The sequence below is a fragment of the Desmodus rotundus genome, chromosome 6 (assembly GCF_022682495.2).
Source record: "Desmodus rotundus isolate HL8 chromosome 6, HLdesRot8A.1, whole genome shotgun sequence".
Classification (NCBI taxonomy): Eukaryota; Metazoa; Chordata; class Mammalia; order Chiroptera; family Phyllostomidae; genus Desmodus; species Desmodus rotundus.
The window spans coordinates 89,693,370-89,719,651 of NC_071392.1; the positions used below are offsets into that span (position 1 = coordinate 89,693,370).

The 26,282-nt window shown below is 51.9% G+C and overlaps 2 protein-coding genes across 6 annotated transcripts in view; both read left to right on the forward strand.

The window, feature by feature from the left end:
* The window catches only part of LOC112308302 (oocyte zinc finger protein XlCOF26), a 29,511-nt gene extending 27,093 nt beyond the window's left edge, over positions 1–2,418 (forward strand). For all 5 annotated transcript variants that reach the window (XM_053926038.2, XM_045198706.2, XM_045198704.2 and 2 more), the window contains one exon: positions 187–2,418. The gene's annotated coding sequence lies outside the window, so the exon portion shown is untranslated. The remainder of the gene's footprint in view (positions 1–186) is intronic.
* Positions 2,419–11,185: 8,767 nt separating this feature from the next.
* Positions 11,186–26,282, forward strand: GIMAP8 (GTPase, IMAP family member 8). The gene is made up of 5 exons (XM_024564498.4): positions 11,186–11,386; positions 18,971–19,637; positions 21,619–21,664; positions 24,184–24,807; positions 25,560–26,282. Exons 1-5 carry the CDS (start codon positions 11,328–11,330, stop codon positions 26,246–26,248), a joined length of 2,085 nt encoding a protein of 694 aa, XP_024420266.2. The 5' UTR covers positions 11,186–11,327; the 3' UTR covers positions 26,249–26,282.

Genomic DNA, 26,282 nt, shown 5'->3' on the forward strand with positions numbered 1-26,282 from the left:
CTGGGGCCGGTCACCAAAATGTCCTGAAGCGAAGTCACTTCATTTGTAGATGGATTCGTAATCCTGGTGCCTGAGGACAGGGGCAGGTGGCCCGCCTGACTGGCCCTCTCCTGGCTCCAGAGGGGTGGCCAGGCAGGGCTGGGTCATGGCCCTGGACCTGACCCTGGCCTCTGTCTCCGGGAACAGATGTGGAGTGGGCAAGACCTCTGGGCAATGCACAAGGCACATCTGGACACAGACACAAGGAGCGGGGACCCTGGGGGCCTGCACCCCGGCATGAGGACTCACATCCTAAGAAGACCTACCTCGGGAGGTGCCCCGCAGTGACAGCAGAGAGGGCTGGTGGAGCCCAGAATTGGGGGCAGGTTCCATTCCCTGGTGGGAAGACCCCCCGAGCCTGCAAGGAGTCATGTCCGGGGAAGAGCTTGTCCTGGCCGCCTGGCCGCCTGGCCACGGACCTCCACTCTCCTGTGGCAGCAGGGACCACGCCTGTGTGGAGAGCTGGCTTCTCCACCCCCGCCTGGCCCTCCAGAGCTGGGAAGTGACCGGCTTAAGAGCACATAGCATACCGCTAGCCTTCCCGGTGTGAACCATACCAGCAGGCTTCACTAGCTTTTCGGCAAAGGTTCTTCCCACCCCTGGGGGCATGAAGCCCTTCGATGAGCTGACAGAGGTTATGGACCTGCTCCCCAGGAAAACGCACGTACTCACGGAGATGCAAGAACCTACCAGCAACACCAGGAGCTCCTGGACTCCAGGCTGGCCCCTCAGCCCCGGGCCCCAACCTGCCACCCTCTCCTTACCTGACCCAGAGGGACCACCATGCAGTAGCATTCCTCCCTCCCCCGCCGGTCCTCCTTCCCTTATTTGGGAATAAAGAACTCTGAGGAGGGGACCCTCTTAGTGACTCTCTTCTTCCAGACCGAAGAAATAGGGCCTCAGGGTTCTGGAGCCTCCATCCCTCCCCAGACGTTGCTGGAGGTGCCCTGGCCTGGCCTTGCTCTTCCTATTTTAGGGTTGCTGGCTTTGTGGACCAGGCTGCAGGCTTCCTGGTGCAGCCCTGGGCTCCTGGCTCACCGTGAAGGTGGGGGAAGCTGGACCTTGTGTGGACGCTGGGTGAAGCAGCGGTTAGGGACGAGTCAGCCCCAGGGAGAAGGAATCCTATGGCCGGAAGCCATGCCCAGAGGTTCAGCCTCAGCCAAGCATGGCGTGGGGAAGGCCGGGGAGGGAGACGCAGTCTTGCTCCTGGTGCCAGCCAGCTCCGGGCAAGGAGAGAGGCTGGCAGAGGGGCTTCTGTGTGGCCCGGGTGTCCACCAGGGCAGGCCAGATTCCCGGGCCTTCGTGCCTGAGCAGTTGGCCTGGAGCCAGCTTCCTGGCCTCCCTGGTATGAACTACCCATCGGAAAAGGCGTGACCCATCAGCGCTGGGTGGGTTTTTGGTGACAACCAGACTTTATGAAGCTTTAGGGAAACCCTGGTGGGTGGGGAGAGGCCTTTCGTCCCAGCATTAAGATCAACGCCCAGGGCCCTGAGTTGTGGGGGTCACGTAGGCCTTGGGTTTAGGTGGGGAGGGGCCCAGGGCTTGGCTAGGTGTCGTCAGAGTTGTTGGGAGGCCTGTCTGCCATGTGCCTTGTCCTAGGGTGACAACTGCTCTGGGGAGATAAGAGAGAGCGAGAGAGTGGGCATTCCTGGCTCCCAGAGCTTCTACTTGCTCCAACGTGGAGGGAACCTCAGACTCACCCCTGCTGATTGTCAGCTTGTTCACCCCTCCCCTCCTCCAGCTTGTACCTGTGCACACTCCTTCCTGCCTCTGGCTTCCTTGGGATCGCTCTGAAATGTACCACTCCCACCCACCGCCCACCACGCCCTCTTCTCCACGAGTGGGCTCCCCACACTGCCCAGCCCACATCCCCTTCCTGCTCTGCAGTGTCTGTGTTAACTCACCAGCGCCCCCTTGGGGACTGCATGCAGCCTTACACTCCAGCTTCCTGTGCGTGTGTGCACGTGTGTGAGGGTGTCTTAAATCTCCAACAACACTGTGAGCTTCCTGAGGGCAAGGGACACATCATTTCTTCTTGAACCCCAGCAGGGTCTAGTGCAGGGCTGGGCTCAGCGCTCCGCACGTACTTGCTGGCTGGCTCATGGGTCAAGTGCTGGAGGCCGTGGGGTCCTGCGGTGGGAGATATGAGAGGGGAGAGGGCATGTGAGTTCACAGTGGGGGCGTTTCATTGGGCTGTGGGCTTCCCCACCCCAGGGCAGTAATGGCCATAGGAGGCCGCAGGTCCCCTCCATAGCTGGGGCAGTGGGACAGGAGGGACTGCCCCCGAAGGCTGCGCAAGACTGTGCCTAAATGGTCATCCGGGCTGGACATTCCCGTAGGTCACTGGCACCCACTGTGGATGACCGCGTGGAATAAATGTTCTGCTGACATCAACTGATGTGAGGAGTGGTTATTTGGGGCTCAGCTGGAGCAGGGTGGTGACCTCCAGCTACCTCCATCATTGCTTGAGGGGTCTCGTTCACGGTCACATGGTGTGGAAGGGCTGTAGGAAGCATAGCTCAAAAGGGCGTGCAATGGACAAGCTTAGCGCCCCCTCCCCACCCCTGCCCACTGCCCCCTGGCCTAATGACTGTGGTTTGGAGTTGGGTAACAGATACAGGGGCCCCTGAAAGTCCCAGCCGCTTGCTCAGCCCACAGTGAGGCCAGGCCTGCTGAGATGCTCCCCATTGGCACCGGAGAGGTGGGCTGCGGAGGGCTTCTGGCCAGAGGACTGTCTGCACTGGGAGTCGTGGCCAGTCCCATAGCCGTTCCGACTCTTACCTCCCCGTCTGTGACACAGAAATAGGTCCCGCTCCTCCTCCCTCACAGAGTTGTGAGTCACGCGTGAGCATGGACGCCGCAGTGTTGCAGTGTCCTGCTACCTGAGGTGCCCACAGCGCTGAGGCGACCACTCGCTTCGCCTCCCACAAGGCTCCTGTGACAGAGAGCACTGGACAGAGCAATTGTGTCAGGCCTGTCGCCAGGGAGCTGAGAGGCCTGGGTGAGAGAGTCCCCTCCTGTTGATGGCGCGGGGCTGGGCCTGATCCTGGCGGAGGCTCATTCCAGATCCCTCCTTCTGTGCCTGGCTCTTTGACCCAGACTCAGGGCTGCCTTAATTGTGTCTGTCTGCCAAGGAGGGTTGTACCTCAAGGACGGGGCCTTTGAGACCTGGTGTTGTTGGGGGTGAATCAGGCAGGACCCTGGCTCCACTCAAACCGACCAGCCAAGAAGGGGAACTGGGGGCTCATGTCACTGAGAAGGCCGGTGACTTGATGGTGACCCCCAGGACTCAGCCCTTCTTCGGCTCAGCTCTTCCTCGTGGTGGCTGCCACCCGGCTCGCAGGGCAGGAAGAAGTAGGCAGCAGCTCAGCCCCAGCCTGCCCGGGCTCGGGGCCTCCCCTCCCCGTCTGAACCAATTGCAGGGCCCACTCCAGGTGGTCTGAAGTGGTCAATGCCTGTGACCAGACTGACGGTGGCGCCAGGCCAGGGGACTGCAGCGCTGTGAATGGCCAGGCCTGGGTGCACGCTGCAGACGAGGGGTCAGCTCCCCCTGGAGTCCGTGGAACCAGAGTAGGGAAGGGACAGTTCACTAAGGGCAAAGCAGAGGCTGCAGGAGGTGTGAGGAAGCCAGGTGGTAGACTAACAGCCCTGCTCCTGACTGACCAGCGGCGGCTGCCCATGTGGGGACTTGTTATCGATGCCCTGAGCAGTCCCACTCCTGACCCCAGGGCAGCCACTGCAACTCAACAAGAGCCCCAGGTGGCCCGTGTGGGCGGGTGCTCTGTCCACCCTCACTCTTCCACCTCCCGTTCTGACCCTGCTGCCCAAAGGGGGGGAGAATGAAACCTGGCCGCCTGGGGGGCGTGGTAGGTAGAGACAAGATGGTGCCTCCACCGGTCCAGGGTCCTGGCCATGGTCACCCCACCCACCCTGGGGACCAGAGCGCAAATCACCAGCCTGGCTTTACTCGAATTTACTCTCACTGCTGAGCGGAGAGTAGGAGAGAAAGGCCCATAAAAGGGCCCGTCCTGGGTGAAAATGCAGGCAGCTCTCCCGGAGCACTTCCTTACCCCCGATTCCCTCTCCACCCTCCTGTGACCCCCATGAAGCATGGACAAGCCTCACTTTCCTCATAGTAATGGTGCTGAGTGGGAGGGTGCCTGCCGTGGGGGCTGTTGGCGCCCTTTCCAAGCTGTCGGCTGCTATTGGTTCACCCTGCCCAGCCTGAGGGGCTGCCCCAGCTCACCCCACCCTGGCCCAGGGGGCAGCTCAGAGCTCCCCAGGGACCAGATGCCCACCTGGCTCCTTTCCTCTCCGGCTGGTGCTCCCCTTCTGCAGAGAGCACCTGCCGAAGACATTCTCATTCCTCTAAAACAGCATCCTTGTCTCAGGCTCTGCTTCTAGGGACCCTGACCCCAGGCAGTATGTCTGAGGATTATGCCCTCAAAGCATCTTTTAAAAAATATTTTATCTATTTTTAGAGAGAGGGGAAGGGAGGGAGAAAGAGAGGCAGAGAAACATCAATGTGTAGTTGCCTCTCACATACCTCCTACTATGCACCTGGCAACCCAGGCGTGTGCCCTGACTGGAAATCAAACTGGTAACCCTCTGGTTTGCAGGCCGGTGCTCAATCCACTGAGCTACACCAGCCTAACTAAGCATCTTGCACGTGTAAGGGATCATGCCTAGAACCTTCTCTTTGGCAGTTCTGTGTGGTGCTGGTTACCTGAAGGCTTTCAGGTAAGTAGACTAACGGATTGGAGGTGGCTGTCACCTCTGGGTGGCGATGAGCAGAGACCCGGTGGGCCAGTGACGCGCACAGCCTGGGGAGATGTGCACCAGCTCCCATGTGCAGCTGGACACCCTGGATGGCATCCCCCCCTCGGCTCCCACCCAGCCCTGTGACTAGCCCTGTTCCTCTCAACAGCTGCAACCGCCTCTGCTCTGCAGCAGAGACCCTGGGAGCTGGAGCTGGATATTTTTCTTTTTTAAGGATTTTATTTATTTATTTTTAGAGAGAGGGGAAGGGAGGGAGAAAGAGAGGGAGAGAAACATCAATGTGTAGTTGCCTCTCGAGCGCCCCCTACTGGGGACCTGGCCCACAACCCAGGCATGTGCTCTGACTGGGAATCACACCAGCGACCCTTTTGTTTGCAGGCGGGTGTTCAATCCACTGAGCCACAGCAGCCAGGTTCTGTGTGCTCCTCCCTTTTCCCTGCCATGTGGAGTCCCCGAGGCAGATGTTGGTGTGACTGGTCACTGTCCCTTGGACAGAGTCCATTTTCCCAACATGGCTGATGTTGCTAGTGAGTCTTGGCAATTGTACAATATATAAATGTATCAGCCCTGGCCAGGTAGCTCAGATGGTTAGAATGTCGTCCCCATATGCCAAGGTTGCAGGTTCGATCCCTGGTCAGGGCACATCCAAGAATCAATCAATGAGTGTATGACTATGTGAGCAACAAATCAGTGTGTGTGTCTCTCCCACTTTCTCTCTCTCTAAAAAAATCAATAAATAAACATTTTTAAAAGTTAAATGTATCGCCCTGGCTGGTGTGGCTCAGTGGATTGAGTGCTGGCCTGCAAACCAAAGAGTCACTGGTTTGATTCCCAGTCAGGGCACATGCCTGGGTTTCAGGCCAGGTCCCCAGTAGGGGGTGCATGAGAGGCAACTACACATTGATGTTTCTCTCCCTCTCTTTCTCCCTCCCTTCCCCCCTCTCTAAAAATAAATAGATAAAAAATTTAAAAAAAAATAAAAGTTAAATGTATCAAAGTAACATGTTGTACATCTTAAATTTATACCATGTTATATGTCAACTTCATTCTATTAAAAAAGAACCAAAATAAGAAGCATATTGAGATACTCCAGACTGTTTGTAATAAATGCCAGCGGGGGAGTGGCGCCCCCTGGTGCACACTGGGTCTCAGAGGACCCCTTTGCTCTGACACTTCCCGCTGGACTTCAGTTTCCATTCTCCTCTCCCAAGGAGGCTACAAAGCAAAGGGTCTCATTTTCCAAGATGGTGACATGCTCTTGGTCTGGTGGTTCCTTATTGCCTTATTGTTCTTGGGTACTTTTAAAAAAATCTTCACCTGAGGACATAATTCCATTGTTTTTAGAGTAGTTCCATTGTTCTCTGGAAGGGAGAGAGAGAAGCATCTATTGGTTGACTCCTGTGGGCACCCAGACCAGGGAATGTAGGCGTCTGGCTGGGGATGGAGCCCACAACCTAGGTATGTGTCTGACCAGGAATCGAACCTGCAACCCTTCAGTTACAGGATGACGCTTCAACCAACTGAGCCACTCTGGCCAGGAAGTTTTTGGATACTTTTGAGAAGATTTAAATATAGTTTTATTTTGTTTGACCTTTAGTTGTTTTCAGTGGGAGGGTTGGCATGAGTAACTTACGGGAAACAGGAGTGAGTCACGGACGTTTTGGACTTCTCTGCCTACCTTGTTTCCATATCTCAGACTCAGCGTCCCCAAGCTGAACACACCCACCTGTCACTGCCCGGTCTCCGAAGGCCTCGAGAAAGTGCTGTGACCCCAGACTATTCCACAGCCTATCAGCCGGGGTGACCATAAGCCTTCATGTGAATCAGAAAATGGTGTCTCTTCTTTAGTTAAAAGTTTTAATTTTTTTTTTTTTTATTTTAGAGAGAGAGGAAGGAAGGGGGGAGAGAGAGAGACATTGATTTGCTGTTCCACTTGTTCATGCATTCATTGTTTTTTTCCTCATCCTGCTCCTTCCTAGTCTGCTTGGGAGGCCATAACAAAGTACTGTAGACCCAATGGCTTAAACAACACAAAATTATTTTCTCACAGCCTTTTTCCTGGCTGGCAGACAACTGCCTTCCTGTGTCCTCACATGGGAGAGAGAGTATAATTTCTGTCTTCTTCTTTTTTTATAAAAAAAATTTATTACTTTTAGAGCAGAAAGGAGAAAGAAAGAGAGGTAGAGAAACATTAATGCTCGAGAGAAACATTGATGGTTTGTCTCTCAGCCTGCAACCCAGACATGTACCCTGACCAGGAATCGAACTGGCAACCTTTTGTTTCGCAGGCCTGTGCTCAATCCACTGAGCCACACTAGCCAGGGCTCTGTCTTTTTCTTCTAAGGCCACTAGTCCCATTATGAGGGCCCCATCCTCATGACCTAATTATCTCCAGTAGGCCCGTCTGTAAATCCCACACCCCGCAGGTCAGAGATCCTACACTTGGATTTTAGAGGAACACAAACAGTCAGTTTATAACACCTTCTTTCAGGAAGACAGTGATGAAGCTACCCAGTGGAAACACACACAAAATAGAGCTTAGTCACCTATCAGAGTGCTCCAATTCAAACCTCACACATCCATACAAAATTTGGGGGCCAGCTATGTTTATCAAGCTGAAGACTGGAATGAAGCCGATTGGAAACCAGGCGGGAAACCCATACTTCCTTTTCCCTCGTTTACTACCTGTCCCTCGTCTCTGGCTACCGGCCACCGGCACAGGGCACGTGTCCACATCTGCTCTGATCCAGGCAGCTTCTGCTGCCGGCTCACCCAACACCGATGCTATGCAGCTTGAGACAAGGCTGGCAGCAGACGTCGACGGAGCCTCTCATCACACCCAGCCCCTGGAAGGACGAAGTCAGGCAGGTGACAGCAACAGTAGCTGCCAAGCAAGGCCCTCCCGAAACTGGCGAGGTTGGGCTGAAGCACTAACTTCAGCGAACGCTGGCCCAGGGAAAGGCATCTCATCTTCTGCCCAATCTTCTCACTCATCTCTGTAATAACTGTTGACTTGTCTACTCGTATCATGGCCTGCATCTTCACTTCCACTGTCCCCAAGAGCAGTATCTCAGCCTTCATTTCCTGGAATGGCCCATTCAGTTCCTACTGCATTTTTTTTTTTTCTCTGAATTCTCTTATCCCCATGGGGGACAAGAATGGAGAGTGTATCTCTTTGGTCCTGCTGGGGGCAGCAGATTTGACATGAATCTGGGTGAACTGTTTCTACACGTTTACAGAATTCATTGTTCTGTTTGCTATTTTTTGTACACAATCTTTTTGAAAACTCTAACCCACAGCAGTGTTCTTTATTGTCTTGTTCTAATTGGAGTACCATCAATAGTCCTGCTGCATTCATTGGTTGATTCTTGCAAGTGCCCTGACTGGGGATCGAACCTGCAACCTTGGCGTATTGGCATGACATTCTAATCAACTGAACTACCCAGTCAGGGTAAAAGTTCTAAAAGAAGACTACTATTTGTTAATAATAACTATTGTAACAAACAAGGGCTCTGTTTGAACAGGACATTTAACTCCACCAGAAAATTGCCAAAATATACACATTTAGTTATAGGACACTTTATTGCCATCTGCCCAAACTGTGGTGAACACATTTTTTTGTCTTTGAAGTCAAACATGTAACAACGTTGCTTTTCTGAAGTGACAATCTCTAGCAGTGTCTAGCACGCCCTTCAGCGTGGCAGCCTGAACCGTTGTCACAGCAGCGCTGAGTTTGTCTTTTAAAAATGATTGTTTTCCTCCCCTAAATAGATCACAGATCGGTTCTCTTTCCCACCATCCACGGTCACTGCCGCTATATTAGTTCACGGGCGAGTTTCTGGCTTAGACTGTTGCAGTAGCCTGGACCTGGGCTCCTACCTCCAGCGCGACTAGTTTCCCATCTCCCTGCCCCCCGCCGCCCCCCCAAGGCCAAACTGCTCTCAGCCCCCCGGATGCCCGGGCATTTACTCTTCTCCCTCTGCAGGGGGTCCTGCACACAGAGCTTCCTGTAGCCCTCCCAGCCCTCCGGCAGACACAGCTCCCCTGGGGACGTCTTCCTCCTTCCCATCCCCGCCATTGTGGGACCTGCCGCAGTCCCCGGCGGTTCACGGATTTGTTTCTGAATCTGTTCCCACTCGGCTGTTTCTCCATCTCGCAGGGCTGGCGGAGCTTCCTCTTTGTCCCCAGGGCAGGTAGAGCGCATCCGGACTGCGGTCTCACTGTTTCAGCCCCACGGGTTTAGTCTATTATCGTTTGACAGAGCGCCTTGCGTCGGGGACTTGTCGTGTGAATCGTTGAGCGGGGCGCCCGGCAGCCTCCACGTTGCTGGCAGCGCTTGTGTCTTCCTGGCTGATCCGACGCCTGGAAACCCAGCCCCTCTCCCTCCTGCCCAGAGTCTGGGAGGGGGTGGGAGAGGGGGTGTTGTCCCTGCTGAGTGCGCGCTCCCTGCCCTGCCCTGCCCCCTGTCATTAGCCACACAGCCACTAGAGGGCAGGCAGACTCCATCATTCCCCAGATCAGGTCCCAGCTAGAACCTGAGGCAGCCTTCCCCGAGCGAACATCAATACTCCCAAAGTCGGTGTGCAGGAAGATCATTTAGTAAAATGGTCAGGGCAGCAGACAGGCAACCTGCTAGATTATTGCGGAGTTAATTGGAGCTTTGGTTTTATCCAGCGTGCTCCTCCAAACTTAATATTTCATTTAAGAACAAGTGCAAGCCCTGGCTGCTGTGGCTCAGTTGATTGGAATGTCGTCCTGTGAACAAAAGGTTGTGGGTTCAATCCCTGGTGGGCTGGGCACCTATGTATCTCTCTCACATCATGTTTCTCTCTCTCCCTTCCCCTCTTTCTAAAAGCAATGAAAAATTGTCCTCAGGTGAGGATTAAAAACAAAACAAAACAAAAACAAGTGCGCTTTTTCTTAACTCAGTTTACTCTGTTGTCTATTTTGAGGACACAATAGCCTGTTAGGCCTGTGGCTCTGCCCCGGAACTGACGCTGCTTCTGGGAGTGACACAGCTGGGGTGAGCCGCCATGGCCGAGGTCTTATCTTTCACCAAATGGAGTCAACGCCAGTGGACCTAATGCCTGAGGGTGGGAGCCTTCAGACCAAGTCCTTCTTATGAATGGGGTAGATGGGGTGGGGGAAGGGAGAGGCCTCGTCAGTGTCCCACTAAGGAGTAGCCCGCAGCCCGAAGCCCCTGGTGGGCAGTGACAACGTTCCTTCAGCTTCCAAACAAGACCAGGCCAGGAGAAGGTGCCCCTTGGGGACAGTGCAGCTGCTGAAAGCTTGCTCCTCCTTCCTGGACCACATCAAGTTAGGCTCAGCATCTCTGACATTTCAAAGACCAAGCCTGGTGTGAAAGTGTGAGGTCAAGTTCACGGAATGGCCAGTCTCTCTCTGCACCCCAGTTACTAGTCTTCTCTCATGGATAAACCCGAAGGACATGACACTAAGAAGGAAAAAAATCCAGTCCCCACAGGAGACACCTGGTCTGATTTCCCCCCAGTACGAAGTATCCAAAGTCATCAAAGTCTTAGGAACAGAAGCAGGAAGGGGGGTCCCGGGGCTGGGGGAGGGGAGGGAAATTTCCGTCTCCCAGCACGCGGGGGGGGGGGGGGGGGGGGGCAGAGAGGGCAGTCCTGGAGCTTCCCCTGCTGGACTGTGCACCTAAAAATGGCCATGATGGTTCACTTAATGTTCTTTGTCGTGCTTCGTTTGGTGTTGTTTTTACCACAGTGAAATATAATTTGAAAAAGTCTAGCTCCGTGTTCCACTTCCTTCTGTCGTGGGAGGTTTTGGGACACTTTGGCCTCTCACCAAAGGGCTTTCGGGGTATGAGCTATTGGAAAGCATGGACGTCCCAGCATTTCAAGTGCTTTACTAGCTCGGGAAAAGAATTCTTGGTCGGGGAAGCAGCAGCGTTAGCCTGAGGAACCCTCAGGCTGGGGGTTTCAGGGACGGCTTCCTCGAAGAGGAGGCGAGGAATTGTTATCGGACGCTGCCAAAGCTGTTTCAGGGTGGACAGAGGCCACGGAGCTGCTGGTGGGGACAACGTCTTCATTGAAGCCCCTAAAGGTGCCATCGTTTCTGTCCCCAGCAGCAAGAAGCCACCCCAGACAGCCCTCGGTGCCCAGGGCACGACGGCCCGTCTCCGGGGACCCTCCTGTTTGCCCCCCACCCGTCCTTTCTGCAGCTGCACAGGGGGCGGTGCTGTTGCTAGAACGCCGAAGTGGGCCGGCGCCCTGTAGGTGTGTGCCCGCCCCTCCCTAACCCCGCCGCCCCTGACGTTGCTCTCTGTGGCCTGGTACTAAATCTGAGCTTTCCGTCGGTTGCAACTGTCTCCCGTCTTGAAACTTCTGTCTCCCCTGTCTAGAAACTTCCTCCTTGGGAAACGCCGGTAATCAATCAGAGAGACTCTGCGCCCGCAGAGCTGGCCTCGCCCCTCCCACCTCCGCTTTGGGTCCTGCCTGGGGGAGGGGACCCGGCAGCTGCTTCAACCAGCGAGAATGGAGCCAGCCCGGCGTGAAGGTTCTGAGACTGTGACGGGCCAGGGGACACGAGCAAGGTTTGTGCGGGCGGAGGCGTGCCGACACCCGCTGGGTCCGCGACCCCAGAGAGGGGACGGGAGCAGCCTGGAGGGCGCAGTCTCAGAACCTCGGAAATAGCTCCTCCTCGTTCAGCTCTGGTCCCCCCAGCCCCATAGGGTCCATTTCCGAGGTCCTGAGACTCCTTCTGCAGGGGGGTGGGGGGAGATTCTGGGAGGGTATGCTCCCCCCAAGACTGGGATGAAGGCCTGGTGGGAGGGGCAGCAGAAAGAAAGTGAATGGGGCCCACTCCTCAGGGATCCGCTGACTTTGGGACTGCCACCAGCAGCCACACCCTCCCCGCCCCGCCCCGTGCCAGCCTTCTCCCTTCCCCTTGAAGGTGGCAGTTTGGGCCCTGATTTCACACATCCACTTTTCGAATATTCTGGAACCTTTGCTCACTCAGAATCCCATACCCGAACCCTGAAAGAGGTCGAGGTTTGCCAGAAATAATATTTCTGATCTTACCTACATTTAAGCCGCTGGGGCTCTTGCCTACAAACACTTTCTCTTCTTCCTGATGCCTGACCCAGTCGTCCCCAGGCCGAGCTCTGGAAGCTTCCCCGACCACCTTTTAGGTGGCTGTGACCTGCCCGAGGTGGGAGGAATCCCTGCACACCCGGCCCCCGCCCCCCCCCCCCCAAGCTTTGCATGGGCTGCCCCCTGAGAAGAAGGTGGAGGCTGTTGAGACTAGAATTATGAAAGGAAGCTCGCTTTCCTTTTTCTCCCCGGAGCCCTGCCAGAGTCTCCAGAGTGACCTGGGGTGATCGCAGGGAATTGAGCTGGTAAAGGAGACAGGGAGGGAGGAGGAAGTTGGAGTTTCCTTTTGTCCTTAAAAGAGTTTTCTAAATGCCTGGGAGAGAATGGTAAAGGTTGGGCAGTGTATGAATGGAGAAAGAGATGAGAGACAGAGGGACAGGCGGGGAGAGAGTCAATCTTGATTGCATATAGCATCCTCCACTGGAAAGAGTTGGACAGATGTCATTTAGTCACACTCTAATGGGGACCATGTAAACAAGGGTGCTTACGTGGGAAAGAAAGTCCTTTCTTCTCCCCACCTGCGGGAAGTCTCTGTTCGTTTACCCACTAGTGTTTTTAATTTTTTGTTAACGTACAGAAATAATACCACTTCCCTGGTTTGGAATACAACAGAAAATCACTTCTCTTTTATAGTTTGAAGTGATATCAGTCTCCCTCTGCACTTGTACAAACTCTCTTGCCTTCCTCACACCCTGCTCAGCGCCCCCCATCTCGCCCCCTTTACGGAGTGGATGCAGGGTTGGGCAACAGTAAGTTACCAGTTGTGCGTATGCAAAACAGCTTATTCTTTTTAAAAATGTATTTTATTGATTATGCTATTATAGTTGTCCCATTTCTTCCTCTCCTCTATTCCCCTCCGCCCTGCAACCCCCTCCCACCAGCATTCCCCCACCTTATTTCATGTCCTTGGGTCATACATATAAGTTCTTTGGCTTCTCCATTTCCCATACTCTTCTTAGCTCCTCCTATTTTGTACCTACCAATTATGCTTCTTATTCCCTGTACCTTTTCCCCCTCTCTCCCCCTCCCACTCCCCGCTGATAACCCTCCATGTGATCTCCATTTCTATGATTCTATTCCTGTTCTGGTTGTTTGCTTAGTTCGTTTTTGTTTTTTTAGGTTCAGTGGTTGATAGTTGTGAGTTTGTTGTCATTTTACTGTTCATAGTTTTGATCTTCTTCTTTTTCTTATGTGAGTCCCTTAAACATTTCATATAATAAGGGTTTGGTGATGATGAACTCCTTTAACTTGACTTTATCTGGGAAGCACTTTTATCTGCCCTTCCATTCTAAATGAGAACTTTGCTGGATAGAGTAATCTTGGATGTAGGTCCTTGCCTTTCATGACTTGGAATACTTCTTTCCAGCCCCTTCTTGCCTGCAAGGTTTCTTTTGAGAAATCAGCTGATAGTCTAATGGGAACTTCTTTGTAGGTAACTGTCCCCTTTTCTCTTGCTGCTTTTAAGATTCTCTCCTCTTTAATTTGGGTAATGTAATGATGATGTGCCTTGGTGTGTTCCTCCTTGGGTCCAACTTCTTTGGGACTCTCTGAGTTTCCTGGACTTCCTGGAAATCTATTTCCTTTGCCAGATTGGGGAAGTTCTCCTTCATTATTTCTTCAAATAAGTTTTCAATTTCTTGCTCTTCCTCTTCTCCTTCTGGCACCCCTACGATTTGGATGTTGGAATGTTTAAAGTTGTCCCGGAGGTTCCTAAGCCTCTCTTCATGTTTTTGAATTCTTGTTTCTTCATTCTGTTCTGGTTTAATGTTTCTTTCTTCCTTCTGGTCCAAACCGTTGACTTGAGTCCCGGTTTCCTTCCCGTCACTGTTAGTTCCCTGTGCATTTTCCTTTATTTCACTTTTCATAGCTTTCACTCTTTCCTCTATTTTGTAACCATACTCAACCATTTCTGTGAATATCCTGATTACCAGTGTTTTGAACTGTGCCTCTGAGAGGTTGGCTATCTCTTCGTCACTTAGTTGTATTTTTTCTGGAGCTTTGATCTGTTCTTTCATTTGGGCCATATTTTTTTTCCCTCTGCTAACCTGTTAGGTGGTAAGGGGTGGAGCCTTAGGTATCCACCAGGGCGGGGCAAGCCAGGTTGCTGCATTGTGGTGCAGTGTGTGGGGAGGGTCCGAGAGGGAACAGTGCCACTTGCTGGGCTCTCTGCTGGCTTTGAGTCACTTCTCCTGCTACCCACAAGCAAAGTGCTTTATGGTGCTGATTCCCAGGTGCATGCTCTAGGCCCCTGTGGGTCTCTCCAACAAACTCTCCTGTGAGGCTGGGAGTTTCTCCTGCTGCTGCCTCAACCCCCACAGGTGTTTTCAGTCAGAGGTTTGCTTCTTTATTTCCCCGCACTGGGACCCTGGGTTGCGTGGTCTGTCTCGCTCCCCAGTTGTTCCTCCCGGTTTATCTGCATGAGAATGTGGGCCTGCCCAGTCCACCAGCTTCCGCCTGGCCCTGAGTCCTCTCTGCCCTGCCGTCCATCTGGATGAATGTTTTTTCTGTATCTCCTTGGTTGTCGGACTTCTATACAGTTCGATTTTCTGGCAGTTCTGTTTTTTTTTTTTAATTTGTTGCAGTCCTTTTGGTTGTGTGAGGAGGCACAGTGTGTCTACCTGCACCTCCATTTTGGCCAGAAGTCTGCTTGTTATCCAGAGTTTATTCTTGTATGATTATTAACTATTGTAGTATTTTCCGCTTGCACAATTGTAAACCGACCTTTGCCCCCCCCCCCCGCCCCGTACTCTATGACACACACCGTATCAGGGCATAGGGACACTGAGCAAGACAGGCAAGGTCTCACCCTTATGGAGTTTCATACTAAGGGCAGTTGAGAGAAAATTATTAGAAAGTAGACAGTAAAGAATATCTGATAGAAACAGTGTTATGGTGGAAATGAAGGGGATGAAGGAGTTCGGGCAAGGGTGTCTTTATATGGCAGTGTCAGGGCAAGAAGATGCTCTTAGGAGACTCCCAACAGTGATTGGACTTAGGCTACGAGGAGTCTCTTCCTCCTGGAGTCACGGTTCTGAGGTGTGGTTTTTAGGCTGTGGTGGGCTGTGCCTCTTGAGTCATGTAAGAGGGGTCCAGAAGGTACTAGGCAAGAGCCCAGGCCAGGTGGCTGGGTTGGTGGGAGCATCGTCCCTTGCACCAAAAGGTTGCAGGTTCAGTCCCCGGTCAGGGCACATACCTAGGTTGTGGGGTTGATGCTGGTCGGGGCATGTGCGGAGGGCGACTGATTAATGTTTCTCAATCGCGTCGGTGCTTCTCTCTTCCTTCCTCTCTCTCTAATAATAGTAGTAATAATAATAATACAACATATCCTCAGGTGAGGATTAAAATTTAAAAAAAAAAATTAGAGAAGAGTCCCTGGCCCTGGTGAGTGAATGTCTGGTGCGGGTCCGTCCCAGTGCGGGTCCTTCCCGGTGGGGCTTCTGAAGGAGGGTCGGCACTCGGCCCTTCCAGCCTCCTCTGTCCCCTTCCTTCCCGTGAGGTTTCTCACTGCGGCCGGCCGCTGCCTATAGTTTGGTGCCTTTTTGTTTGGTGCCACGAAGCTTGTACTCTCAGAATCATCATATCTTAAGATCTGAGGGGACAAGCTGCAGCCCACTCCAGGTGTTTGACAGCCGCATGGGTTCCTTTTTAACACATCCTTCCTCTACCGCACAAACGTGTTCTCAGCAATAATAATGAAATGAGACGTTTGCATTTTATGTTTGCTTTGACTAAACAAAAATAGTCCAACCGGTCATGTGCCCTCCTTTGGACTGTTTAGAATATTTTTTAGTCTTTTTTCACATATTATTCTTTTCATTTCCATTACAGTTTTCGCGCAATCTTATTTTTCTGTTAGTTTCGGGCGGACAGCATAATGATTAGACAATCACATACTTTACAAGACACCGTTCTCTAAAAGGTATGAGCTACCACGTAACAACACAAGAAAGGGCCTTTCTCATTCCGCACTTTCTTCAGCTGCATTTCTTTGTCCTTCAAGTCAAATGCCACGTTCTCAGTCCGGAGCAAGTGCTGCTTGGGTACCTTCTTTATGTGGTAGGTGTGACTCTGAACAAAACAGGCGAGTGTCTGTTTTCATGGAACTTACCCTCCATGGGTGGGGTGACTCGAAAAAAGACAACGAGAGGCAAGTAAGCACACGATGCGAAAGGTGGCAGCAGGGTGTGCCGGGGATGGGCGTGCCGCCGGGTGCAGGGGGTCAGGGTGCTCTTAACTAGAGGGTGACCACAGGCCTCCCGCGCCTCGGGCCATACGGTAGGGCCCTGTGGCAAGTGAACCTGCCTCAACAAGTCCGGGGGGGAAAATGTTCGCGCTCAGATGAACAGCCAGCACAAAGCCCCAAGGCTGTGTGTCTGGGGAGCGGCAGGGAGGCTGAAGTGACAAAGTGAGGGAGAAGGGCTGGGGAGGAGGTCAGGGAGGCATCCAGGGCCCGGATTGGGTGGGGTCTTGGACCGCTGTAAAGCCCGGGAAGCCCTTGGGGACTTTGGACTGCAGAGTGGTATCATCCGTCCCTTGTCTGAGACTCTGGGAGAAGGTTGGAAGCAGGAAGACCAAAACCCAGAAAAGAACTGTTGATTAATTCAATCTGGAAAAATCAGGAAAGGCTTGGCATGGAGGTGACTTTTAAGTCGTGGTGAAGAGCGGGAAGGAATGTTCCAGGTGGGCAGGGTGAGAGGGGTTCAGGGAAGGGCCAGCTGACATTCTGGGGATCTACAGCTAAGGTGGCAGGCACGAGGTAGGGTCCCTGACTGGGAAAAGCACCCACAATTACAGGCTATGCATTTTCTTCAAGCCCACATGAAACATTTACAAAAACTTTATTGGGCCAAGGAGTAAATCTGAACCAATGACAAATACATATTTTACACAGATGTTCTCTGACCACAGCACAGTAACATTGGAAATCAACAACAAGGTAGCCAGTCTCCTGATATGTTTTTAAATTTGATAATCACTTCTCGTAATTTATGGGCCAAGAAGAAATGGTAACTGAGATTAGAACATACTGAAAACTGATCAGCGAGGCGAGTGAAGGGAACAGCAACACTGTGGAGATGTCAGTCCTTCTCAATCTAAGTACGAATTCAGTCAATGGCGTTCAAAACCCCATCCGGATTTCCTCAAGGAAGTGACAGCTGATCTTAAAAGCCCCCCAGGAGATTAGGAAGCCAAGACTAGTGAGACAGTTTCGAACACCAGCAAGGTGTTGGCACCTGCTCGATCAGGTCAGTGAGACCGAGTTTAAGCTCTTACTGATGAAGTCACATTGGTTTCAGTGATGAAACCACTGTGGCTCAGGAAGAGACCAAGAGTCCAATGGGCACAACAGAGAAGCTGGGGACAGACTCAGGGTCACGTGGGTGCTTGGCATCTGATGGAGGGACTGTTCAGTGGAACGGTGCTGGGAAACTGGACTCTTAACAAGGTTCTGACTTAGTTAGGAATGCTGATTTTTAACCAAAGGAAAAAGCTCTCAGACTTGCATCTTCATGGGAACCACCTGGAAGTTGTTAAGTTACTGATGCTGATTCAGCAGGTCTGGGAGAGGTCTGAGATTCTGCAGTTTGCACAGGAACCCAGCTGTTGGCAATATTGCTAATTGGTGACTCACATTTGGAGTAGCAACAGCTTCAGTTGTAAAAGTAGTAGGTGTTTCTTTAACAGAGAGGTGGCTCGAGGGTACCTCCGTGATGTCATCAGGGATCCTGTTATCTTCCACTCTGCCCTCCTTTGGCTTGAATGGCTCACAGCTGACTTTTTGTTATTGTCTTTGTTACCTCATTGCCCCATGATGGCAGCCGCAATTCCAGACATCACATTTAAGTTCCATGCAAAAAGAAAGGGACGAAGGGTGATAATTGGAGCTCTTGCTGAAGTCTGTCCCTGGCATCAAGAGCACAATAGCATTTATAGAAGGCCCAGGGAAATGTCCCCTCAACTGTCACCAACTAGATGTGGGTCATGTGGATACCCCTGTTTGGAAGGTTGGCTGGGAGACAGCGTATGTATTTCCCGGTGCTGCTGTAACACATTGCTACAACTCAGTGATTAAAACCTCCCCCAAATTTATTGTTTTACAGTTTTGGGGGTCAGAATTCCTAATGTTGAGGTGTGGAGCAGGACCAAGATCCTTCTGGGGGCTCCACAGGGGAACCTGTGTCCTTGGCTTTTCCAGCTTGTAGAGTCTGCCTCCATCACCAAAGCCAGCAGGGTGGCATTTGCAAATCTCCCCCTCTCCGACCCCCCAGAGCTCTGCTCTCACGGCTCCTTTCTCTCACTTCCACTAACTGCCTCTCTCTGTAAGGGCCTCTCATCATGTGCTTACATGGGGCCCAGAGGGCTGATCCGAGATGCTCTGTCCGTCAGAAGAGCTGAATCTCATTGGCAAAGTGCCTTTTACTACTAAAGGTGATGAAGTCACAGATTCCAGGATTCACACGTGGACACCTGGTGGCTGGGGGGTGGGTGTTATTCTGTCACAGAGAGTGTCTGGATTTCTCCCAGCGTGTAAGTGGGGGGTGAGGTGTGTAGAGAAGGGGATTGTTGGTTTAGCGAGTCCACAGTTACATTCTACCAGTATGGGATTATTTCACAAATGAGCACAATCCTGGCAAACGGCGTTTCTTGTTCCACTCGAGTCTGAGTCTAGGACTTCAGTAACCTAAATCCTCGGGGGAAAAACTTGAGTCAAAAAGAGAATGCACTTTGCCCTGGCCAGCGTGGCTCGGTTGGTTGGAGTGTCATCCTATAAACTGAAAGGTTGTGGGTTCAATCCCTGGTCAGGGAACATATGGGAGGCAACTAATTGATGTTTCTCTCTCACATCAATGTCTTTCTCTCTCCCTTTTCTCTCTCTCTCAAAAAAAAAAAAAGGCAATGAAAAAAAAATGTCCTTGTGTGAGGGTTAAAAAAAAAACAGAGAGAGAGCACGCACACTTTCTTGCAGTTCCTCTGTTCACCTGCTCATCAGTCGAACCCTGATGGGCTGCCCTTTGTCCCCACAGGTGCAGCAGGAGTCTGTGTCCAGAGGAAGCTTCTGGGCAGGAGCAGAGCTGCCCCCCGGGGGAACTGAGGCTTCTCCTCCTAGGGAAGCAGGGCGCAGGGAAGAGCGCCACAGGAAACACCATTCTGGGCAAAGATGTGTTCACGTCCAAATTCCGTGCACAGATGGTGACGGAAACGTGCCAGAGAGAGAGTGGGGACGTGATGGGCGAGAAGGTGGTGGTCATCGACACCCCCGACCTTTTCTCCTCCACGGCTCGTGCTGAAGACAAGCAACGCAACATTAAATGCTGCCTGGAGCTCTCTGCTCCCAGCCTCCATGCCCTGCTTCTGGTGGTCCCCATCGGCCACTGTGAGGAGGAGGACAGAGAGGCCATCGGGGGCATCAAGAAGGTGTTTGGAGAGGAAGCCAGGAGGCACACCATCATCATCTTCACTAGGAAGGAGGATCTGGGGAATGTCTCCATGCAGGATTACCTTGGCCAAAACAGCTCGGCCCGAGAGTTGGTCGAAACCCACGGAAGCCGATACTGCGCTTTCAACAACAAGGTGGATGAGGCCGAGCGGGCCCTCCAGGTGACGGAGCTCCTCCACAAGGTCAAGCGTTTGGTGGAGGCGAACAGAGGACCCTATCGCGTGAACTGCAGAAATGAAGGTGGCGGGTTCCAGGTGAGAATTCCCGTTAAGGTCTCCCAGGGTCTCCTTGTCGTTAGAGCCAGGGCCAGACAAGTGAACAGTTTCATAGGTTTTGTGTAAGGGGCTACTTATCCGTAATCTGGAACGATGAGGCGCCAGACGGTAGGTCACTTGGAATATTAGCCTTTGGACAGTTCGTTTATGGGTAAGTTAATGGATGCATCGGCATCCTCGTTGGACCTTACCCCTCATACTTCTGGACACAAGTGACTCATTAGACACCCCGGCTTCAATAGACTATCTTCTTGTCCCCTCACCCTCCCCACCCCCGTCCCCTCCTGGCCACTCTGGGGTAGTTGTCTCCTCCTGCAGCGAGCTCTGAAAGTTGGCACCTCCCCGGTTTGGGTCTAGTCTGGCTTCTGGTGATGCTGGTGACGCTGCATCGCGCAGCTTTGAGCTCCATCTATTGCCAACAGTTTCCAATTAGCAGCTCTGGTCCGGGCTCCCCTCTGAGCTCTGAGGCCTTTATCCAATTGCTACTTGACATCTCCACTGATCTCTCTTATAGGACCTCAGACTCAACCTGTCCAAACCTGTTCCCCTCTTTTTTTTTTTTAAGTCTTATTTATTTTTAGAGAGATAGGAAGGGAAGGAGAGAAACATCAATACGTGAGAGAAATATTGATGGATTGCCTCTTGCATGCATCCAGCTGTGGACCTGGCACATACTCCAGGCATGTGCCCTGACTGGGAATCGAACTGGCAACCTTTCAGTTCTCAGGCCAGTGCTCCATCTACTGAGCCACACCAGCCAGGGCTAGTTTTCCCTCTTAAATCAGTGAGACTTCTGTTTTCCTTTCAACTCGGTGAATGGTTGTGCTGCTCACCATGCTCTTCAAACCCAAACCTGGAGGTGGCTGTGACCCCCCAGCCAGCACCTGCTGTCTGAGAAATCCTCAAGTCTGCGTGGTCATGCACCTGGAACCCACCTGCTTGGCTTCATGCCCCTGGCCACCATCTGGTCCCAGCCAGTGTCTTCTCTCACCTGTTCTGGTTTACAAACAGTCTACTGACAACGTTCCCCTCATTCATTCTTACACCCCTATCCATTTCACACACAACAGCCAGAGCGACAGTGTATGGCAAGGGTGTCCAACCCGCAGCCCACGGCCTGCATGTGGCCCAGGATGGCTATGAATGTGGCCCAACACGACATCGTACATTTACTTAAAACATTGTGAGATTTTCTCGTGAGTACGTGTCACAAACGTCACGTAAAATAAATGTACGTTTGCTCTCGCTACTTGTACTCGTGTGTGCCCGATCACGCCTTATTCATGTCATCGCTATTTGGCAGCATCTACGTTTGCGAGCAACTATTTCCAAGAACGAGACACAGTAATTGTAAAATTAGAACCAAAATATCTGATGAGCGCCCTGAGAGCTTACTGAGAACTGCAACCACTTCTATCAAACCAGATATTGATGCGCTAGTTTCTCAAATACGGTTTCAAACATCCCACTGGTTTTATGTTGTCCTCTTTTTCTTGTACTTTTATAATAAAAAATATTTTAAAAATCAATGATGTTCTATTGCTTAGATATGTACATTTTCTATATCAGTGATCACAAACTTGGAGCCTGAGCAATGATTTTATAAGATTATCGAAAGGGCTGCCGATTATCAGGGTTATTATGTGAGGACTTTTTGCTTATCTGTGGTGGCAGACCTCACGGAAATTATGTACAGAACATTTTTTTGCTCTACGGTTTTCGTTAGTATTTGTGTATTTAATATGTGGGCCAAGACAACTCTTCTTCTTCAGTGTGGCCCAGAGATGCCAAAAGGTTGGACATCCCTGGTTTCTGTGATTGAAAAACTTGAATGGAAAATGTATTCGTAACTAAGGAATGCAAGCTTTTGCCTCTGGGAAGCGTATGCTTCATCTGGAGTGACGGACGCCTAAGAAAAGGTTTGAGATCTGTGTTCCTCATCTGCCCCCTTATTTTCTAGGACTGTTTGAAAGAAGCCACATTGCAGAAGGCGGACAATCCACATGGTAAGATGATCCTTAAAAAATGTTAAGTTCACATCTGTATTATTTTAAAGATTTTATTTATTTTTAGAGAGAGGGGAAGGGAGGGAGAAAGAAAGGGGGAGAAACATCAATGTGTAGTTGCCTCTGGTGTATCCCCTGCTGGGAACCTGGTCTGCAACCCAGGCATGTGCCCTGACAGGGAATTGAAACCAGTGACCTTTTGCTTTACAGGCTGGTGCTCAATCCATGGAGCCACACCAGCCAGAGCAAAAATGCGACCTGGAGACCTAGCTCCGGTCAGTGCCTACAACCTGACTCCCAGGGAACTCGTTTCAGTAGGTGTGGCAACAGCAAAGGTCCTGGAGCTGGCGTGGGTATCCCTGACGTTCTCTGAAATGATACGGAGCTGCGCTTGCCTCCCACGCTGACTTGGCCGCTCCTTCCTGGCCCTGGTCCAGCACCACCCGATTTTTGACTCCCACTGGGAAAGCAGAAATCTCTCCCTCACGGAGAGTGCTAACTTGCAGAATTCTGTGACGGAGCTCAGTACCCATGTCGCGATCACCACAAACGATGCACCCTGCACTCTGTGCGCGCCAGCGTGTGCAGGTCTTCCTCATTCCGGGCAGTGGGTGCAATTTGGTCTGTGGGACGGTGGACGCAACTAGTCCAACCGTCCGTTTATTGATGGACTTCCGGGTATTTGTGGTCCAGCTCCGTGCAAGAACCGAACATTCAGCCCTGAATACGACAGATGAGCTCTCTGTCCTCATGGAATTCCACCAAATAATAGTGACAATTAACTTTTTAATAAGGATAATAATTGCAGGTGACATTATGTGCTGGAAAGGTATATGTAATGCACCTGAATTATTCAACCCTCGTAGCATGTATTATATAACCCTCATGCTAACCTTGTAATGAAGATGTTATTATCATTATTCTCATTTTACAGATGAATAAACTTAGCCACAAATATGTACAATCAAGCAGTGGTAGGGATTTAAAATTCTGCTACTGCCCTTCAGCCAGGACCTCCCCAGGACATACCTGTCACTGGACAAGATCAGGCTTATTGATTGTGGCTGCGAGGAAATAGCACGTCACGGGGGCACCACAGGACGTCTCAGAATGAGGTGTTGGAAAGGCTGTTTAATAGGATGTGCGCTTGTGTGAGGTGGTTTTGGGGAAAGTGGTAACTTTCCGAAGGCAACATAACATTTCAGCTGCTTTCATTTTTTTTTAAAAATGAGTGTATTTATTTATTTTTAGGGAGGGGAAAAGAGGGAGAAAAAAAGGGAGAGAAACATCAATATGAGGTTGCCTCTCACCCGCCCCATACTGGTCGGCAACGCAGGCAGGTTCCCTGACTGGGAATTGAACCAGTGACCCTTTGGTTCTCAGACTGGTGCTCAATCCACTGAGCTACACCAGCCAGAGCTCAGTTGCTTTCTTTAAATGCTATGTTCACCCCCCTCCCAGCCTTGCCGTGCAGACGTGGAAGGCCAGTCCACACGGTGCCCTGGGTGATGCAGACCCAGTGACTATCCCTGGGGTTGCTGACTCTGCCATTTGCTCAGTATGTAGTTTTGGCATTGACCTTGGGTCACGGGAGAAATGGTGGGAACCGGGCACATGTGAAGAGACAGTTTTGGGGCATAGGTTTTTACCACAATTTATTGAGGTAGAATTTACGTAGAGTAAAATGCGCAAATCTTAAGTATACAACTCAGGAAGTTTTCACACATCGACACATCTGCAACCACCATCTAGAAGGTGTCCAACCTTTTAGCGTCTCTAAGCCACACTGGAAGAAGAAGACTTGTCTTGGGCCACACGTTAAATACATTGCTATACAAAATCACAAAAGAATCTCATAACGTTTCAAGTAAATTTACAGTGTTGTGTAGGGCCGTATTCATAGCCACCCCGGGCCCCATGCGGCCTGCGGGCCGCAGGTTGGACACCCCTAGTAGAGACGTAGAACATTTCCATCACCTCTCCAGACTCTTACCAGCATCAGGTGATCTTGTCTGTTCTTGAACTTCATATAATGTGCTCATATAGCAGTGGTTATGCATCTGGCTTCTTTCATTTAGCATGTTCTGGAGATCCAGCCGAGTTGCATATCTGTAGGTCACTATTTTCCTTTAAGTTCTGAGTTGTATTCTATGATTTTATGAATCTACCACTCAGGCTCATTGTAAATGCAGATTCTCCCTGGTCCTGCCTCAGCCCAGTACTTACTTTTGGTTGCAAAATGAGAGGAACGGTAAGGACCAAGGCCCATGAAGGCCAGGTTTCACATTTTCATCTTCCTGGGCCATCTCAAGCCCTTGACATAGCCGTGAATCTGTTCACGGCCCCTTCCGTGGCTTTCATGTGGGCGGGCAGCTTCTGGTCAGGATGAGGATTGCACTGGGTCCCAGAACTGATGCCGTTCTCTAGAAACACTGACAGGGAAGAGAAGCCACCACACCGTCCCCATCTCTGTGCCCCGCTGCAAGAGGAGACTCAGAATCTGCCCTTTCATCCCACAGGCCCAGGGGAGCCGACACCACTGGCCGCGGGGTCTGAGATGAGCCCCAGGGCAACAGAACTAAAGGTCCTGATCCTCGGGAAGCGTGGCGTCGGGAAAAGTACAGCCGGAAACAGCCTGGTGGGGAGGCATGTCTTTGAGACCAAGTTCAGTGACCACCCAGTAACCACGAAGTTTGAGTCTGAGAGCAGAATGTGGAGAAAGAGGAAAATTGTGATCATTGATGGCCCAGACTTGTCACATTCAAAGGACCTGATGTCAGATCTTCGGAGACAAACCCCCGAGGGCCCCCATGCCTTCCTGCTGGTGACCCCGCTGGGCTCCTTTACTGAGAGAGATAAGAAACTGCTAGACACCATCCAAAGCAGTTTTGCAGATGAAGTCACTAAGTACATGGCCGTTCTCCTCACCAGGAAGGAAGATCTAGGGGGTCAGGAAGTAGAGACGGTTTTCAACAGCAACGCAGGCCTCCGTGAGCTCATCCAGAAATGTGAGGGCCGGTCCAGCGTCTTCAACTACAGGGCCACAGGAGAGGAGGAGCGGAGGCAGGCGGACGAGCTCCTGCAGACGCTGGTGCGCATGGCGCAGCAGAATGGAGACCAGCCCTGCAGCTTCAGAGAGGAAGGTAGGCCACGCCAGAAAGCAGTTTCTGTGCGCTTTAAAAAAGGACACGTGGGCTCTCCAGGTGAAGTCAGAGAGACGCCACCAGTGACACACGTCATATCGTCCCCATGGGCCCACCTGTGGGGAAACCTATTCTCCACCTTTTCACAGCACACAGAACAGCACTGGTGGGCACTGTTCCTATAACTACAACCATGAGGTGCCCTTGGATGCCAGTGAAAGGCCAATTAAGTTGCAAGTGGTTGTAGTGAGAAATGCCTTTTAGCACGCTCCATCTGGCAGATGGTACGCGTGTTGCTTTTTCACAAAAGGTAATGCTGTGAGGTAATTTCTCAACTACGTCCCGGAGACGTTGCTACAGTTAGCATTAGTCGGCAGTGGGGCCACACAGTCACAGCAGGAGCAGAAGACAGAGGTAGGGTGAGTGGACTAGACCCACGTGAGTTGGTGAAGGCTAACGAAGCATGCACAGGGTGCCAGGGAGTCAAGGAAGGTACTAGAAAATGGAGCTGATGGAGAGAGAGGAGCGGCGGCATGTCCGTGGGTGAGTGCTGGGCAGGGACTATGGTCCAAGTCCTGCTTCTAGTTTGTGTGTGTCTGGAAGAAGCCATCCCCCTGCTTGGGGCTGGTCCGGCCAGGTGGGAAGTGGCCCTGATGCCCACGAGCGTCCTCGGTGGCAGTGTGTGGCAGGGCTTTGGAAGGGGGACCTGGATCTGCCCAGGGTCACGGCTCTCTCCTGCTTTCTTCCGACAGAGGCCCAGACCATCGTCCTGGTGGGGCGGAGCGGGACCGGGAAGAGTGCCGCCGGGAACACCATCCTCGGGAGGTCCGTTTTCCTCTCTCGGCTCCAAGCCCAGCCAGTCACCAAGAAGTGCCAGGAGGGAAAGAGGGTAGGGGCTGAGGGGGACATTGTGGTTGTGGACACTCCCGGGCTCTGCCTGATGTCTGGTGACCCAACCCAGCTGGCAGCCGTCCGCCACTACGTGCGCACCGGTGGAGGGAACACGGTTCTGGTCCTGGTGCTCCAGCTGGGACGGGTCACTCAGGAGGACAAAGAGGTGGTGAAGATGCTGGAGACCCACTTCGGAAAGGATGTCACCAAACGCATGATTGTGCTTTTCACCCGGAAGGAAGACCTGGGGGCCGAGGACATTAACTATTACTGCGCCAACACAGATGACAGAGTTGTGAAGGGGATAATTAGAAAGTGTGGGCTGGGGCGAGTTTGTGCTTTTAATAACAATGAAACTGGCAAGGCCAGGGAAGACCAAGTAGCAGTCCTTTTGAAAATGGCCAGTGAGCTAATAGGTAACCATAAAAAGGGCCCGGATATTCTTGTGCACGGAGAACGTCAGCAAAAACACCCCAAAGGTGCCTGGGAGTATAAAATGCCCATTCAGGCTCTAAAGAATTTGAAAGACAGGGTGTTTTTTGCTGACTGAAATGCCTGGGGTCTTCTAGTTAGTGGCCTGGTCA

What these genes read in the sequence shown, in the direction of transcription:
- GIMAP8 (XM_024564498.4), top strand. Translation starts at nt 11,328, where the DNA reads ATGGAGCCAGCCCGGCGTGAAGGTTCTGAGACTGTGACGGGCCAGGGG. An exon ending in GGCCAGGGGACACGAGCAAG is followed by an intron (nt 11,387 to 18,970) that starts GTTTGTGCGGGC and finishes TTGTCCCCACAG; the next exon opens with GTGCAGCAGGAGTCTGTGTC. An exon ending in ATGAAGGTGGCGGGTTCCAG is followed by an intron (nt 19,638 to 21,618) that starts GTGAGAATTCCC and finishes CTTATTTTCTAG; the next exon opens with GACTGTTTGAAAGAAGCCAC.